At 44.1% G+C, this 15,324-nt stretch overlaps 1 protein-coding gene across 1 annotated transcript in view; it reads right to left on the reverse strand.

Moving 5' to 3' along the window:
* Positions 1 to 15,185, reverse strand: part of WDR27 (WD repeat domain 27) — a 295,727-nt gene extending 280,542 nt beyond the window's left edge. Inside the window, exons 1-3 of the mRNA XM_063623917.1 lie at positions 12,561 to 15,185; positions 8,996 to 9,120; positions 1,996 to 2,191 (exon numbers count right to left, since the gene is read on the reverse strand). Of these exons, the coding sequence (XP_063479987.1) occupies positions 1,996 to 2,191; positions 8,996 to 9,033 (234 nt within the window). The 5' untranslated portion in view covers positions 9,034 to 9,120; positions 12,561 to 15,185. The remainder of the gene's footprint in view (positions 1 to 1,995; positions 2,192 to 8,995; positions 9,121 to 12,560) is intronic.
* Positions 15,186 to 15,324: the final 139 nt, after the last annotated feature.

The raw sequence follows: 15,324 nt of genomic DNA on the forward strand, positions 1-15,324 counted from the left end.
AAATATCACATGTTCTTACTGATATGTGGAATTAAAAAGTGGACCTTGTGGAAGTGGGGAGTAGAATGGTGGCTACCAGAGGCTAGGAAGGGAATTGGGGAGAATGAAAAGAAGTGAGAGAAGGGATAAAAAATACAGTTAGATAGTAAGAATAAGTTCTGGTATTCAACAGTACAGTAGGAAAATTACAGTTAGTAATAACTTATTATATAATTCAAAATAGCCAGAAGAAAAAAACTATGTTACTAACACAATAAAAAGATAAATGTTTGAGGTGATGGCCATCCCAATTATCCTGATTTGATCATAATACATTGTATACTTGTATCAAAATATTACATATACCCCCAAAATATGTACAGCTATTACATGTCAATAAAAATTAAATTGCTATATGATTCTGTGTACATAAAACTCTAGAAAATGCAAACTAAAGGGACAGAAAACCTGTATTTACAATATAAAGAACTCCTTCAAATCAACGGAAAAAAGACAGATAATCCAATAGAAAAAAATGGCAAGAGATTTGAAAACATATATCACAAAAAAGAATATCTAAATGGTCAATAAATGTGCAAAAATGTGCTAAACCTCTTTAATAATCATGGAATTACTAATTATAATTAGGTACCACTATGCCCTTTTTGAAAGGCTAAAATAAACAAGCTTAGGTGAAGATATGGTTCAACTGAAAGTCACACACCATTAGAAGAAATACAGATTGGTATAACCAATTTGGAAATCTGCTTGGCATTATCTACTGAATATAGACATCCCTCAGTATCATGAGGGATTGATTCCAGGAACCCCACACAAACCAAAATCTGTGTACACACACATCCCATAGGTGGCTGTGTGGACTCCACATATATGAAAAGGTGCCCCTCCAAATATGTAGTTTTCATATCCTGAAAATTTCATATCCTGAAATTTCAACCCACATTGGGTTGAAAAAAATCCATGTATAAGTGAACTAGCACAGTTCAAACCCATGTTGTTCAAGAGTCAACTGCTTACGTATCCTTTACAACTCAGCAATTATGTGTGCACCAAAAGACGTATGAAAGAATCTAGCAGCCAAAAAACTGAAATACAACAAATGTCTACCAACAGAAGCATGGATAAAGTTTGGTTTGTTTATATAAGTAGAACGTAATTCTACTTATTATTCTATAATAAAAATAGATAAAGTGTGGTCTATTTACATAAGTAGAATGTAATTCTACTTATTACTCTATAATAAAAATGTGTTTTTATTTTAGCCTTTCAAAAAGGGCATAGTGGTACCTAATAAATCCTAATACTGTATAGCAATGAAAATGAACAACATGGATGAATCTCATAAACATGTTGATTAAAGAAACCAGCATAAAAAAGTACGTAATGTATAATCACATTTATATAAAGTTCATCATAAGCAAAACTAACCTGTGGTATTAGAAGTCAAGATAGTGTTGCCTTTTGGGGAGGAGAGAAGTGGGCAATGATGGAGAAGAGGCATGACCTAGGGGTGGTTACCTGGGCATATTCATTTAGTTATAGTCATTGCAACATGCACTTATTATGTGGAACTTTTTTTTTCTAAGTAGTTTATACTTCACTGAAAAAGTGAGAAAGGTCAATCTAAACATTCGAATGTAGCAGACTTGATTATGTTAAGACAAACCTTTTCAATCAGTTTCTTACTGAAGAAACTTTTTAAATTAATTCCAGATCACTTGTGTTCTAAATATAAAAATATTATAAAATACATAAAAATAAATTTAAAAATAAAATAAATAAAAAAAAAATGTTTTTATCAATATTTTTCGCCCATAGTTGGTAGCTGAATCTACAGACGGTAATGCTGTCTGAACAGCATCAAAGACATGGAGAGACAAGGGCAAGGCCTTCATGACACTGGATATAGACAGTAATGCTGTCTGAACAGCATCAAAGACATGGAGAGACAAGGGCAAGCCCTTCATGACACTGGTTATATAACTTGTTCAATACCTGATGAGAAGGATCCTTAGCGTTCCATATACAAAGTTCAGTCCCATCCAAAGGGAAAGCACAGTCCTGCAGGCTGCAAGCAAGCTGAACATGAGACACAGACTCCTTGGATTCAACCAGGTATTTTTCTATAACTATATCACTTAGACAGCCACCATTACTTGAGAAAATGTCCTGGGGATTTTCCATCTTCAATCTGAAAACAAAAAGTACATATAAGATGACTATAGATATCATATTTAATATAGAAAAAAAGTCTATTACCTATTGATACTTACTAGTTTGACCACACACACATACCACATCATACCTACTTATTCACCTCTCCTCACCCCAAGAAAAAAAAAGAGAAATTGCTGAAAACTCTGGAGCTTCCACATTCTCAACTGCTCCATTCCTCTCATGGGCTTTCCAGTTAAGCAAACCTTGACTCAAATACCACTATTCCCACTCAAAACTGCCCCCATTCCTCTCATGGGTTTTCCAGTTAAGCAAACCTTGACTCAAATGCCACTATTCCCACTCAACAACTGCCCCATTCTTCTCACGGGCTTTCCAGTTAAGCAAACCTTGACTCAAATACCACTATTCCCACTCAACAGATCCTGCTTAGGCCTTCTCGAGCAGCTTCCATGACTGTCAAATGAGAACAGTTACTGATGGGCAAAGACTAAACAATGATCCACGTGGCATGGGTGCAGCACTGGCACTTAGCATTCTAAACGTTGTTTACTGAAATGACTAAGACACAAAGTTATTTTCTGAATTGACCACAGCAAATCAGTTGTTAGGAAACTGCATTTGGAACCCACATCGCCCATAACTAACCTGAGCTTTATTCAACCATTTCACAACACTCTATGTAATCACAGTTAAGCTACCACAGGTTCTATAATCAGTGATTCACTGGCTATGTTTCATAAAGCATAAACTAATGAAACATTGACAAAAATAAAAAGTTTCAGGTCTTCATCCAACTTTACACTTAACTTCACAGCATAATCACTTCCAGAAACATGTGGGAATGGCACTGGGGTTATCCTTGATTCTGTTGTACCCCACACCCCACTGCAGGCCGGCAATAGATGCACCTGAAGGCACAGACAACAGACCTGCTTAGAAAGTGATGGGCAAGCACCCAAACATCCAGTGGGGTCATGCAGGCTGTGGGTATTCAAAGGCCCACCCATGAGGCCCTCACACTGGTCATGTGGAGTCAGAGGATCCACCCATGCAGCCTTCATGCTGGTCACATGGATTCAGAGGATCCACCCATGCGGCCCCCATGCTGGTCACGTAGATTCAGAGGATCCATCCATGCGGCCCCCATGCTGGTCACGTGGATTCAGAGGATCCACCCATGCGACCCTCACGCTGGTCACGTGGATTCAGAGGATCCACCCATGCGGCCCTCATGCTGGTCATGTGGATTCAGAGGATCCAACCATGCAGCCCTCACACTGGTCACATGGATTCAAAAAATCCACTCATGTGCTCCTCGTGCTGGCCCTGAGAGATTCTGCTAACCCAGCCTCTGCCTCTCTCTTCCTCTTCACCAGCTCCTCCCTCTACCGCTACTCTTTCTATTCACTCTTTCTTCCAGCTCTTACAACACAGCAGGGCTTTTACTGCCTCAGGATGCACACTTTATCTTCATGTTCCATTCCTCCTCACCTCTGCACCTTGGGAGCTCTTCCCATTCTCCAAGTCTCAGCAGAAGCCCCTGAGAGCTGGCTCCCATCCCTGCCCCCCTACCCCATCCACCTCCTTCCCAGCACTTCACACCATCTAAACTACTTTGCCCTTAGGAGGCAGCAGGACATGGATCCACGGCCGGACTGCTAGGATGGAATCCTCTGTCTGAAGGACCCTTGGTCAGACAGGAATTGCAGAGAAAGAAAGAGCACTGTCAGGTGCTACTCATCAGTAGGACCTTCCGCTGCCTGCCTGCCAGCCCCCTGACTGAGAAGTCTGACATTCCAGGGCAAAGTATGACTGCTCAGCACCACCTCTGTGCTGCGGGCAGGGCAGCAATAACAATTTCCTGTGTGCAGGGGGGAGCAGAATTTCACAAGAGAAGTGAGGCAAAGGAGAATGGACAACTTGAGATCATCTTTTGAAAATACTTCAAAAGAGGCTGGGCACGGTGGCTCACGCCTGTAATCCCAGCACTTTGGGAGGCCGAGGCGGGAGGATCACAAGGTCAGGAGATCAAGACCATCCTGGCTAACACGGTGAAACCCCGTCTCTACTAAAAATACAAAAAATTAGCAGGGCATGGTGGCGGACGCCTATAGTCCCAGCTACTCAGGAGGCTGAGGCAGGAGAATGGCGTGAACCCAGGAGGCAGAGCTTGCAGTGAGTGGAGATCAGGCCACTGCACTCCAGCCTGGGCGACAGAGCGAAACTCTGTCTCAAAAAAAAATACTTCAAAAAAGGCTAGCAAACATTTTCAATACAGGTCTCAATTAGAAACTTTGTTTTAATATTCATAAGGCCAAGGTATCAGGAAGGTGATAATGTAATTGATAAATGTTCTCAAAATACAATTAGAGACTTTATGATTGCCCTTAAGCAAATGCTCTGTGTTATAATAAATAAAAGGTGATTTTTGGCCGGGCGCGGTGGCTCACACCTGTAATCCCAGCACTTTGGGAGGCCGAGGCAGGCAGATCACAAGGTCAGAAGATCGAGACCATCCTGGGTAACACCATGAAACCCCATCTCTACTAAAAATACAAAAAATTAGCTGGGCGTGGTGGTGGACGCCTGTGGTCCCAGCTACTCGGGAGGCTGAGGCAGGAGAATGGTGTGAACTCAGGAGGCGGAGCTTGCAGTGAGCCAAGATCGCGCCACTGCATTCCAGCCTGGGCAACAGAGTGAGACTCCATCTCAAAAAAATAAAATAAAATAAAATTTTAAAAAAAGGTAATTTTTAAAGGCTTGAAAATTCTCAATATTTGGAGAAAAACAAAATAAACGCATGTGTACGTTATTTTAAAGCACATCTGTCTCCAATTCACAATTTTTATCTCTTTTTTTAATATTTGCAAAGATACTTTGAGTGTCATATGAAAATAGTTACACCATCCAAAGCTACCATGGTTACTCTGTAGACTCCTGTAACTTGAGCACAGCAGTAGGTGCTGGGCAGATGTGTCCTGAGGGGACAATATGAAGCTGCTGTCACCAGATCCACTGCTTCCCAAAGCATAAAACATCTTGGGAGACAGACGAAGAATACATAAAAATTACAGTTGTTTCAAAAATGCTAATAATACACTCATCAAATTGTGATTGAGTTCCATCTTTTTCTTCAACATAAACTTTTGTTGCAGTATAATTATCTTATTCTCTTCTGTAATTCCCATAGAATTCAGCAGCACATTTTACAAATAATAGTACTTGTATGCCAATTTGCAGTTTACAAACCACTTTTGTAGGCATTAAAAAGCAGGTTTCTATGTATGAGTACATAGATTATATCATTCTTACAATAACCCTTTAAAGTGGTTAGGCAAGAAGATGGCAGACAGGAGGCAGGACTAAAGTGCATCTCCCACTAGGATGGACTGAAAGGCATGTGGAGACTCATACTGTGAAGTTTTGTTCCAAGAACCACGGCAGGAATGTACCAAAAAAACTGAAAGAATTCACAGATCCTTTGAAAGCAGCAGCAGGCCACTGCAAATTCCACGAGACAGGCAAAAAACTGTGAGTTCCCAAAACGTGAGAGGGGGAAAACTGCCTCCAAACATGCACCCGCACTGGGGAATCTAAAAATCTGTATCACAGGAGAAGGATGTAACCTTACCTAGAGCTGAAGCATATTTAGGCAGCCAAGCAAAATATAAAAGTAGAAGCAGCAGTGAGAAGAGCCTTGTAGGCACTCCCAGTTTCCAGCTCGAGTCCAGGGAAGCCATCCCTAACTGTATCTCACAGGGGTACTCCCTCAGAAAAGACAGCCAGAGGAATTAGGGAGAGGTCACAGGTGGTGAAAGAAGCTTCCAATTGAATTATGTGATAATTTAGACTGGGCATGAACTTCCTTGAGCTGAATCAGGAGTGGGTAAAAGGGAACTGCTGCAGATAATGAGCACAGGAGCTGCCAACATTGTGGGCAGATGGGGAGGGGCAAGACCTGAAAGCCAGCCATGCTCGCTTTCTCAGCACAGAACTTACGGCCTGGGGCAGGGCTGAGTCCCACACACAGGTTGTCTGCATCTAAACCTGGCACTGTTAGCTGGGCACTGTGGGAGCGAGACCAGCCTCACAAACTGCGTGGGAGCTGGGTGAGGCCTTTCACTACTGGCTTTCTCCCACTTCCCTGGCAACCTATGTGATGCAGCAGACACAGCCATAATCCCCTCTGGAACGTAACTCCATTGGCCCAAGAACCACCCCCACATCTCCCACAGCAGCTGCAGCAAGCCCTGCACAGGGAGACTCTGAGCCCAGACCCACCTAACCCTGCCCCCATCTGATGGTTTTTCTCTACCCACCCTGGTAGCCAAACACAAAAGACATAAACTCTTGGGAACCCTATGGCCCTGCCCATCACCTGAGAAACCAGAATGCCTCCCTGGCCAACTTAGGGAAAGCTTATATACCCCTTCTAACATACCAGCTGATACTCTCTCAAAGAACTCCTGAGAAATTCATCACAAAAGGATCATGACCTAGGTATAGTCATCTGGTTATCTAAAGTCAGGAAGAATCAAAGAATCTTTGGAGCTGTGAGACAAAAGCCTCAGGTAACATATAAAGGAAAACCTATCAGATTAACAGCTGACTTCTCAGCAGAAAATTTACAAGCCAGAAGGGATCGGGGTCATATCTTTAGCCTCCTTAAACAAAATGATTGTCAGCTAAGAATTTTGTATCCAGCAAAACTAAGCTTCACAAACGAAGGAAAGATGAAGTCTTTTTTAGACAAACAAATGCTGAGAGAATTTGTCACTACCAAGCCAGCACTACAAGAAATGGTAAAAGGAGTTCTAAATCTTGAAACAAAACCTTGAAATACACCAAAAAAGAACCTCCTTAAAACGTAAATCTCACAGGCCCTATAAACAATAACGCAATGAAAAAAGGGTATTTAGGCAAGAACTAACATAATGAATAGAGCAGTACCCCACATCTCAATACTAACGCTGAATGTAAATGGTCTAAGTGCTCCACTCGAAAGATACAAAATGGCACCATGGATAAAAATATACCAATCAAGTAACTGGTGTCTTCAAGAGACTCATGTAACACATAGGAACTCACATAAACTTAAGAGAGGAAAAAGATATTCCACACAAATGGAAACAACAAGCAAGCAGGAGAAGCTATTCTTACATAAGACAAAACAAATAGACTTGAAAGCAACAACAGTTTAAAAAAAAGACAAAGAGGGACATTATACAATGATAAAAGGATTAGTCCAATAGGAAAATATCACAATCCTAAATATATACACACCTAACACACTAACACAGAAGCTCCCAACTTCATAAAACAATTATGACTAGACCTAAGAAATGGCATAGCAACACAGTAATACTGGGGAATTTCAATACTCCACTGACAGCACTAGAAAGGTCATCAAAACAGAAAGTTAACAAAGAAAGAATGGACTTAAACTACACTGTAGAACAAATAAAATTAACGTGTACTTGTGCCTTGTTAAATATAACCGTCAGGCCGGGTGCAGTGGCTCACATCTGTAATCCCAGCACGTTGGGAGGCTGAGGTGGGCAGATCACAAGGTCAGGAGTTTGAGACCATCCTGACCAACATGGTGAAACCCCCTCTCTACTAAAAATACAAAAATTAGCCGGGCGTGGTGGCAGGCACCTCTAATCCCAGCTAATCGGGAGGCTGAGGCAGGAGCATCATCGTTTGAACGTGGGAGTCTGAGGATGCAGTGAGCTGAGATTGTGCTGTTGCATTCCAGCCTGGGCGACAAGAGCGAAACTCCATCTCAAATAAATAAATAAATAAATAAATCATCAATGCACACACACAGAAACATTTCCACATACACTGCTGGTAAGAGAATAAACTAACATAAACTTAACTATCTGGCAATCAAAAATTCTACTTTTATAAATTTATAAAAAGTAAATCATTCTAACCTTCCCAAAAATGTATTTCTTCAAGGCTGTCCATCACAACATCGATTATAATATGAAACGCAGCAACAGTTCTTACATTGAATGGAATACAATGCAGATGTTTTTAAAAATGACATTGAAAAATAAGTTTACTTCGTGTCTCAGAAGAGAAAGCAAGCTCAACCTAATCCAATGGAGAGAAAAGGAGTTTAATGTGTAATTAAAAAGTTAGCACATGACTGGCTACAGCAGCTTCATTGACACCGTCAGGACGGCCCCCTGGTCTCCCCAACCCTCAGCTCCACCTGTCTAGGTGATGCTCACTATCTGTTCCTATGTGGTGGCAAAAAGATGGCCAGCAGCACCTGAGTGTGGCCTCCCATGTTGCAGGGTGCTGGGGAAGAAAGCATCTCTTTCCATTGATCCTTGAACATTTGTCATGAGTTTGGGCCAGTCTGAGACACTTTCCATGTTTGAATTAATCATGTAATCAGAAGGATGAAATGATGCCAAGAAGTCAGGCCTGGGACACAGACCTCTCCACTGAGTCCCGGCCAGCAGAGGGAGAAGGGTGGTAGCCCAGAGGAAATCCAGGTGCTTTTGCCCAAAGAGGATGTGGATGCTGAGACAACAAAAATAGTAATGCTTAGATGTATAAAAATATCAAGAAGGATAAACAAAAATTTTAATGGAATAAATATTTACAAATTTAAAACTTCTATTTTTCAAAAGATCATTGGTGCTGGAGCCTAAGAGCAGGGTTTAAACAAATGGACACCACATGTTATTTCTGAGCTAGGACCAATGGAAGCCAGTACGGGTTGGTTGCTGAAGAGGAATTTGAGGAATCAGGAGTGGTTCCTAGCTTTCCAGCCTGAACAACAAGAGACCCCACTTACTGAGCTTGGGAAGAACAGGTTTGGCAGGAGAGAAGCATAGATTCTGTTTTGGATACGTTATGTCAAATGCTGAAACGTCAACTGTGGCTTCCTCTAGGCGTTGCACCAAAATTTCTTTCAAGTAACTGTGGAAGAAACAGACATCGCTTCTCTAATACACAGTGTGTCCATTTTAGAGGGTAACACTCAGAAAGCCATCTTGTTTCTCTCATTTCTAAATGATTACAGAGCACCCAGCGTTGCCCTTTTGCACCAATTACATAAAATAGTACCTATGAGTTGAACGGTGAGGAGTCTAAATACTCCAGGGCATGGTGGTGAGAGAGTAACACTCTCCCTAAGATGTCCGCATGCTAAACCCCAGAACCTCTGCAAACATTAGGCTACACAGCCAAGGGAATTGAGGTTACTAATCAAATGGGCTTCAGAAGAGAGATTATCCTGGATTCTCTGGGTATGTTCAATTTAAATACTTTCCTTAACTAAGCTAGAGAGAGAAGAGTTGGGATCATGATGCACTGTGAGAAGGACTCAACCTGCTGTGATTACCGGCTCTCAAGACAGAAAAAGGAGCCAGGAGCTGAGGCCTGTGGTGGCCTCTAGAAGTTGGAAAAGGCACAGAAAGGAGTTTTCACCCGAAGACTCTGGAAGGAGCCAGCCCCAATGCCACCCTGATTTTAGCAGTTTGAGACCCATTTTGGATTTGTGACCTCCAGAACTGTAAGATAATCCATTTGCAGTGTTTTAAACCACCAAATCTGCATTAGTTTGTCACAGCAGAATTAACAAACAAATACAAGTGCCTACAAAATGAAAACTGTAGAAATGAAATGACGATTCCCTGCATACGTCTACACAGAGATCTGTGTCCTAATGGGACTGAATCCTGAAGTAAGACTAGAACAAGCAATCGACAGCAAGAGTCCAGGGTGACCCAAGGGTTGAGATGGTACTAGGAGATCTTGGGAAGAATGGCGCAGTGAAGATTACGAGGAAGAAGTTAAGGTACGGGCAGTTGTGAAGCATGAGATCACATACACACATGCATGCACACACACAAAATCTCACACCTGTATATACACATGCACACAAAGAATCCCACACATGCACCCAAACGTGCACACACATATGTATGCCTGCATACATATAAAAAGCTGTCCGATTGAAACAGGTTTGGTGAAAGGTGTGGGGTCAGAGAGCCCAGGGTCATAGGAGAAAGACAATCCAAAGACCTGAAGACCTCTTCCATGCCTGAAGCACAGGACCCCTTCATGTCTTGAAAACAAAAGCAGACGCCAGGCACAGTGGCTCACGCCTGTATTCCCAGCACTTTGGGAGGCTGAGGCGGGTGAATCACGAGGTCAGAAGTTCAAGAACCAGCCAGGCCAACACAGTGAAGCCCCATCTCTACTAAAAATACAAAAATTAGCCGGGCATGGTGGCGCGTGCCTGTAGTTCCAGCTACTTGGAAGGCTGAGGCGGGAGAATCACTTGAACCCGGGAGGTGGAGGTTGTGGTGAGCCAAGACTGTGCCACTGCACTCCAGCCTGCGCAACAGAGTGAGACCCTGTCTCAAAAACAAACAAAAGCAAAAACAACAAAAAACTATCTCCTGACACCTAACATCTGATATCACTGGAATTATTTCCAAAATAAAGACAGTGTGGGCAGCAAGCCACTCAGGTGCCAAGGCAAGAGACCGAGGACACGAGCTATTCCAGTATAATAAAATATAAAACAAGAAGTTATACCAGATATAGATCTTAGATATGATTATATATGAATATCATTAATCATTAGTTTGTAGCAATTACTCTTTATTCCAATATTATAATAATCCTCGCTCTATAATTATAACCTAGGAAAAACCAGGCCATACAGAGATAGGAGCTGAGGGGACATAGTGAGGAGTGACCAGAAGACAAGAGTGCGAGCCTTCTGTTATGCCCAGACAGGACCACCAGAGGGCTCCTTGGTCTAGCGGTAACACCAGCGTCTGGGAAGACGCCCGTTGCCAGGTGGACGGAGGTCTAGCGGTAGCCTCAGTGTCAAGAAAAAACACTGGCTACTTAGCAGAACGGGAAAGGGAGTCTCCCTTTCCCCCGGGGAGTTTAGAGAAGACTCTACTCCTCCACCTCTTGTGGAGGGCCTAACATCAGTCAGGCTCGCCTGCAGTTATCCAGAGGCCTAACCGTCTCCCTGTGATGCTGTGCTTCAGCGGTCACGCTCCTAGTCTGCCTTCAGGTTCCATCCTGTACACCTGGCTCTGCCTTCTAGATAGCAGTAGCAAAATTAGTGAAAGTACTAGAAGTCTCTAATAAGCAGAAATAATGGTGTAAGTTGTTTCTCTCTTTGTCTCCTCTCTCTGCTTCGGCTGCCAGGCAGGGAAGGGCTCCCTGTCCAGTGGACACGTGACCCACATGGCCTTACCTATGATTGGAGATAGCTCACTGTCCTTAACCTGCCCCTTTGTCTTGTATCCAATAAATATCAGTGCAGCCTGGCATTTGGGGCCACTACCAGTCTCCGCGACTTGGTGGTAGTGGTCCCCCGGGCCCAGCTGTCTTTTCTTTTATCTCTTTGTCTTATGTCTTTATTTCTACACTCTCTCATCTCCGCACACGGGAAGAGACCCGCCGACCCTGTGGGGCTGGTCCCTACAGACAGAATATGAATGTGCTTGCATTTCCTGATGTGTGCATAGTAAAGAAATAAAACCACGACTCACTAGTGTGAAGAGTTCACAGAAACAATGGTGTGAAGCTAAGGAGAGAAGGAAGCCTTGTCAGGACACATAAGCCACCTTCACGAGGAAGCACTAGCCCGCGCTCAGAATCTCTGGGTCAGTCTGGCCCCAGTGTGCACAAGCTGATGTCCCACCTCTTCAGCTGCCCAACACCTCCGTTCCTCGGTGTTCTCAGCTTCAATGCCTACCTCTGCCTCAGTGTACTCGGCTTCAATGCCTACCTCTCCTGCCTCTCCTGCTCCATGGCAGGGTGGTACAGGCAGGGATGAGGGAGTGTCTGGTGCAGACAGAAACATTATCAGGGACACCCTGACACACACACACATACACACGTGTCCGTGTCACGGACATGAGTCCAGGGCAGCTAACTGAACCGCAACCTATCCTCCCATTGAACAGAGGTCAGATGTCCCCTAAAATCATTTGTGTAAAAAGTTATTTTTCTATCTGTTAAAATATTCATTTTTCTATTTCTGTGGTCTGGCAGTTTTCCCCAAGCTCTTTCTGCTTCCACCCTGGAGCCACTAAGAACATGGCTGGACCACATTTCCAGCCTCTGGAGTCGAGGGCAGCCGTGCACCAATTTCTGGTCTGGAAAGCACACCATGCATGCACAGGCTTGGTCCTGTCACAGCCTGTGCACAGCCCTTCATGCTGGAGGCGGAGGGCTCTGAAGGAAGAGGAGAGGGGCCACAGTGGTGGCACCTGGCGGCCTGTGCTGCTCCCACTAAAGGGTGACCAGGACACCAGGCTGGACTGTTGTGTAAGCAAGAGAGAAACATTTATTGCATAAAGCTGAGGTCACTTCTGTCAGCCTACCTTGACCGATGTGGGTACCTTGAAGTAGGACGCTTCAGTGACGCTGTAGGATGTTGCTGAGTGACTTGAGTGATGCAGCACAGAAACAAATTCAGGAGGGGAAAAGCTCAAGACTCACATTAGGCAGTGACAAACACGTTCAACTGCAACAACCTGTAATAACGCAGAAAACTGACCACAGGCTTACTCATCCTGCAACCCTACAGGAAATTATTGCAAAGAATAAGCATTAGCAGCCAACACACGGAACTGGACTAGAGAACTGGCTGGTGTGCAAGCGGAATGGACAGGAAAAGAACGAACAAAGAGCAGTGGCTGCAGCACTGGGACACCTGAGTGCCCTGAGAGGCTGCAGGGAGGGATGAAGGACCATCAGGTCTTGGCCTTTCAGCAAAGATCTGACCTAGGATGGCTACCTTCCCACTCAAGCCTTAGTTCCACACAACCTCAGGGTATCAGCTGACCAGGAGACCAAAAGAAAACAAAGTCAGGCTTGAACAGAAGACACAGGAAGAACGACAGTGGCATCACCAGCACAAAGAGCTGACGAGATACACACAGACCACATGCTGCTGTGCTCGTGAGGACACGATGAGGCCTAAGAAGTATCAAGCAACGAACAGAATAAGGGCACACGGTGGGCTCAGGGCTGACTGCCTGGTTCCCACTGCCATGCTCCAGGAGTGAACTATGGCAGCCTTCCAAGACAGCATCCTCATAGCCACATCAGATGAGACCATGGAGGAAAAGGACCAAGGGTAGAATCAAGGGCCTCAGAAAACAAGCCAGGCACAACGGCTCACGTCTGCAATCCCAGCACTTTGTGGGGCCCAGGCAGAAGGATCACTTGAGCCCAGGAGTTCAAGACCAGCCTGGGCAACATAGTGAGACCCTGTCTCTACTTTAAAAAAAAAAAAGTAGTCAGGCGTGGCAGTGCATGCCTGTAGCCCTAGCTGCTGGGGAGGCTAAGGTGGGAGGATCGTTTGAGCCACAGAGGTTGAAGCTATAGTGAGCTGTGATCGTGCCACTCTACTTCAACCTGGACAACAGAGTAACATCCTGTCTCAAAGGAAAGAAAAAGAACAATGGACAAGGGAATTCCTCCCAGATAGCAGATTCAGGGTCTAGTTAGGAAATTCCTCCCACCTCCACCCCAGCATCACTTCAAAACTGCTACAGAACAGTGTCTGCCATGTGTCTCCTTTTTCCAAAAGGGAGATGGTTACAAAAACCATGGTCATATTTAACCACTGCATTTTAGTGGGGAGAGCAACTAGTTTGTCTTCTTAGTCCATAGCGCTCTGGACCACGAGGAACCACAGCCAGGCCTGATGGCGCGAACTGTGCAATCCTGGGAAATGTTCTGTGTTGCACTAGGCACCTTGACAAAGTGTCTCTCTTGGGTTGGGGACAGTGTGTTCTCCATGTGGGATCAAGAGTGAAGCAGGTATTTGGTCACCAGAAGAGAGACTACAGTAGGTGCTGCTCCTTTTTCACTAAGCCACTTCCCTTTCCTTCTAGACACAGAACTAAACTACATTCCCTAGCTTCCCGTGCAATTAAGTGCAGCCATGTCGTTGAGTACCTGGCCCATAAATCCCTCCCGCACTGCCTCTCTTCTTTCCCCACCCACTAGCTAAATGCGGAGAATTCAGAGGGCCTAAGGAAGAAAACCACAAGATGGATGAATTTTAGGCTGCAGCTTGCAGAGAGCTGCCCAAAGGAATCGTCTGCCTAGAAACCGCTACACAGGACTGTGTGAGCAAGAAACATGCAACTGTTCTATTGGGGTGAATTGCTACAGCACTTAACCTACCTGCACTAATATAAATTAACATTTTTTTAATTACAAAAGCAATACAATGCATAACATTTAAACCATGCAGAAATAATAAAGTTTTTTATCCCTACCTCCTCTCCCTGCTGTGCCAACCCTACGGGATAATCAATGCTATAGGACATCCCCAGGGATATCCATGTACGTACATGCACAGAACAAGTCAGGGAAAATAAACTAAATTTATTATTTTAGTGAAATTCTAGTGCACCTAACACCAGGTAAGCACTTCAGGAAAAGGCAGTGGCAAGTGATTGCTAAAGAGACCATAGTCTTAAAGTCAGTAAACACAAGGCAGTAATCCCAGATAAACTGGAAGCTGTAGAGTTAATACTCCTTTACTAGTACAGAGCAGTGTGTGTAAATTGTAGAAAATTTAGAAATACATAAAAAGATGAACTCTCTACTACTCGAGGAGTACCACTGATAAAATCCTGTGCATTCCCTTCTGTTTTTTTTTTTAATGTATATACGAATATTTTTAAATAGAGAAAATTACTCCCTTCTGATTAGAAAAGATCGAAATTTTTCTCTTTTAGTGACTAAGCAAGCCAGAAACTTGCTGTTTGGCTAGTTAGGAAAACCGAGCCTGGTAGTTACCACGCAGGGTGAAAGGCCAGTGGGGCATAATCAAGGAGCCCTCAGGGTCCACGCTCCCGCCCTCGGAGCACAGAACCGACGGGAGGTGCAGGAGGCCGGGCATTTCTACAGCCCTGGTTCGTTCCTAAACTACTGAATCTTTTAAAGAGGTCTGAGTTCTCCTTATACACAGCTGCTTTAATTAAAATAACCACCTGCGCCCTTTTCCTCCAAACACCACATGCGCTCAGTTCTCAAAGCGCCGATCCTGCGCCTTGGCGCCACGGCCGCCCGGACACTCCGGCCCGACTTGTGCCCCAAACTCCCCTGCAGACCCTCGCACTAGCA

This window comes from Symphalangus syndactylus, chromosome 2 (assembly GCF_028878055.3).
Source record: "Symphalangus syndactylus isolate Jambi chromosome 2, NHGRI_mSymSyn1-v2.1_pri, whole genome shotgun sequence".
Classification (NCBI taxonomy): domain Eukaryota; kingdom Metazoa; phylum Chordata; class Mammalia; order Primates; family Hylobatidae; genus Symphalangus; species Symphalangus syndactylus.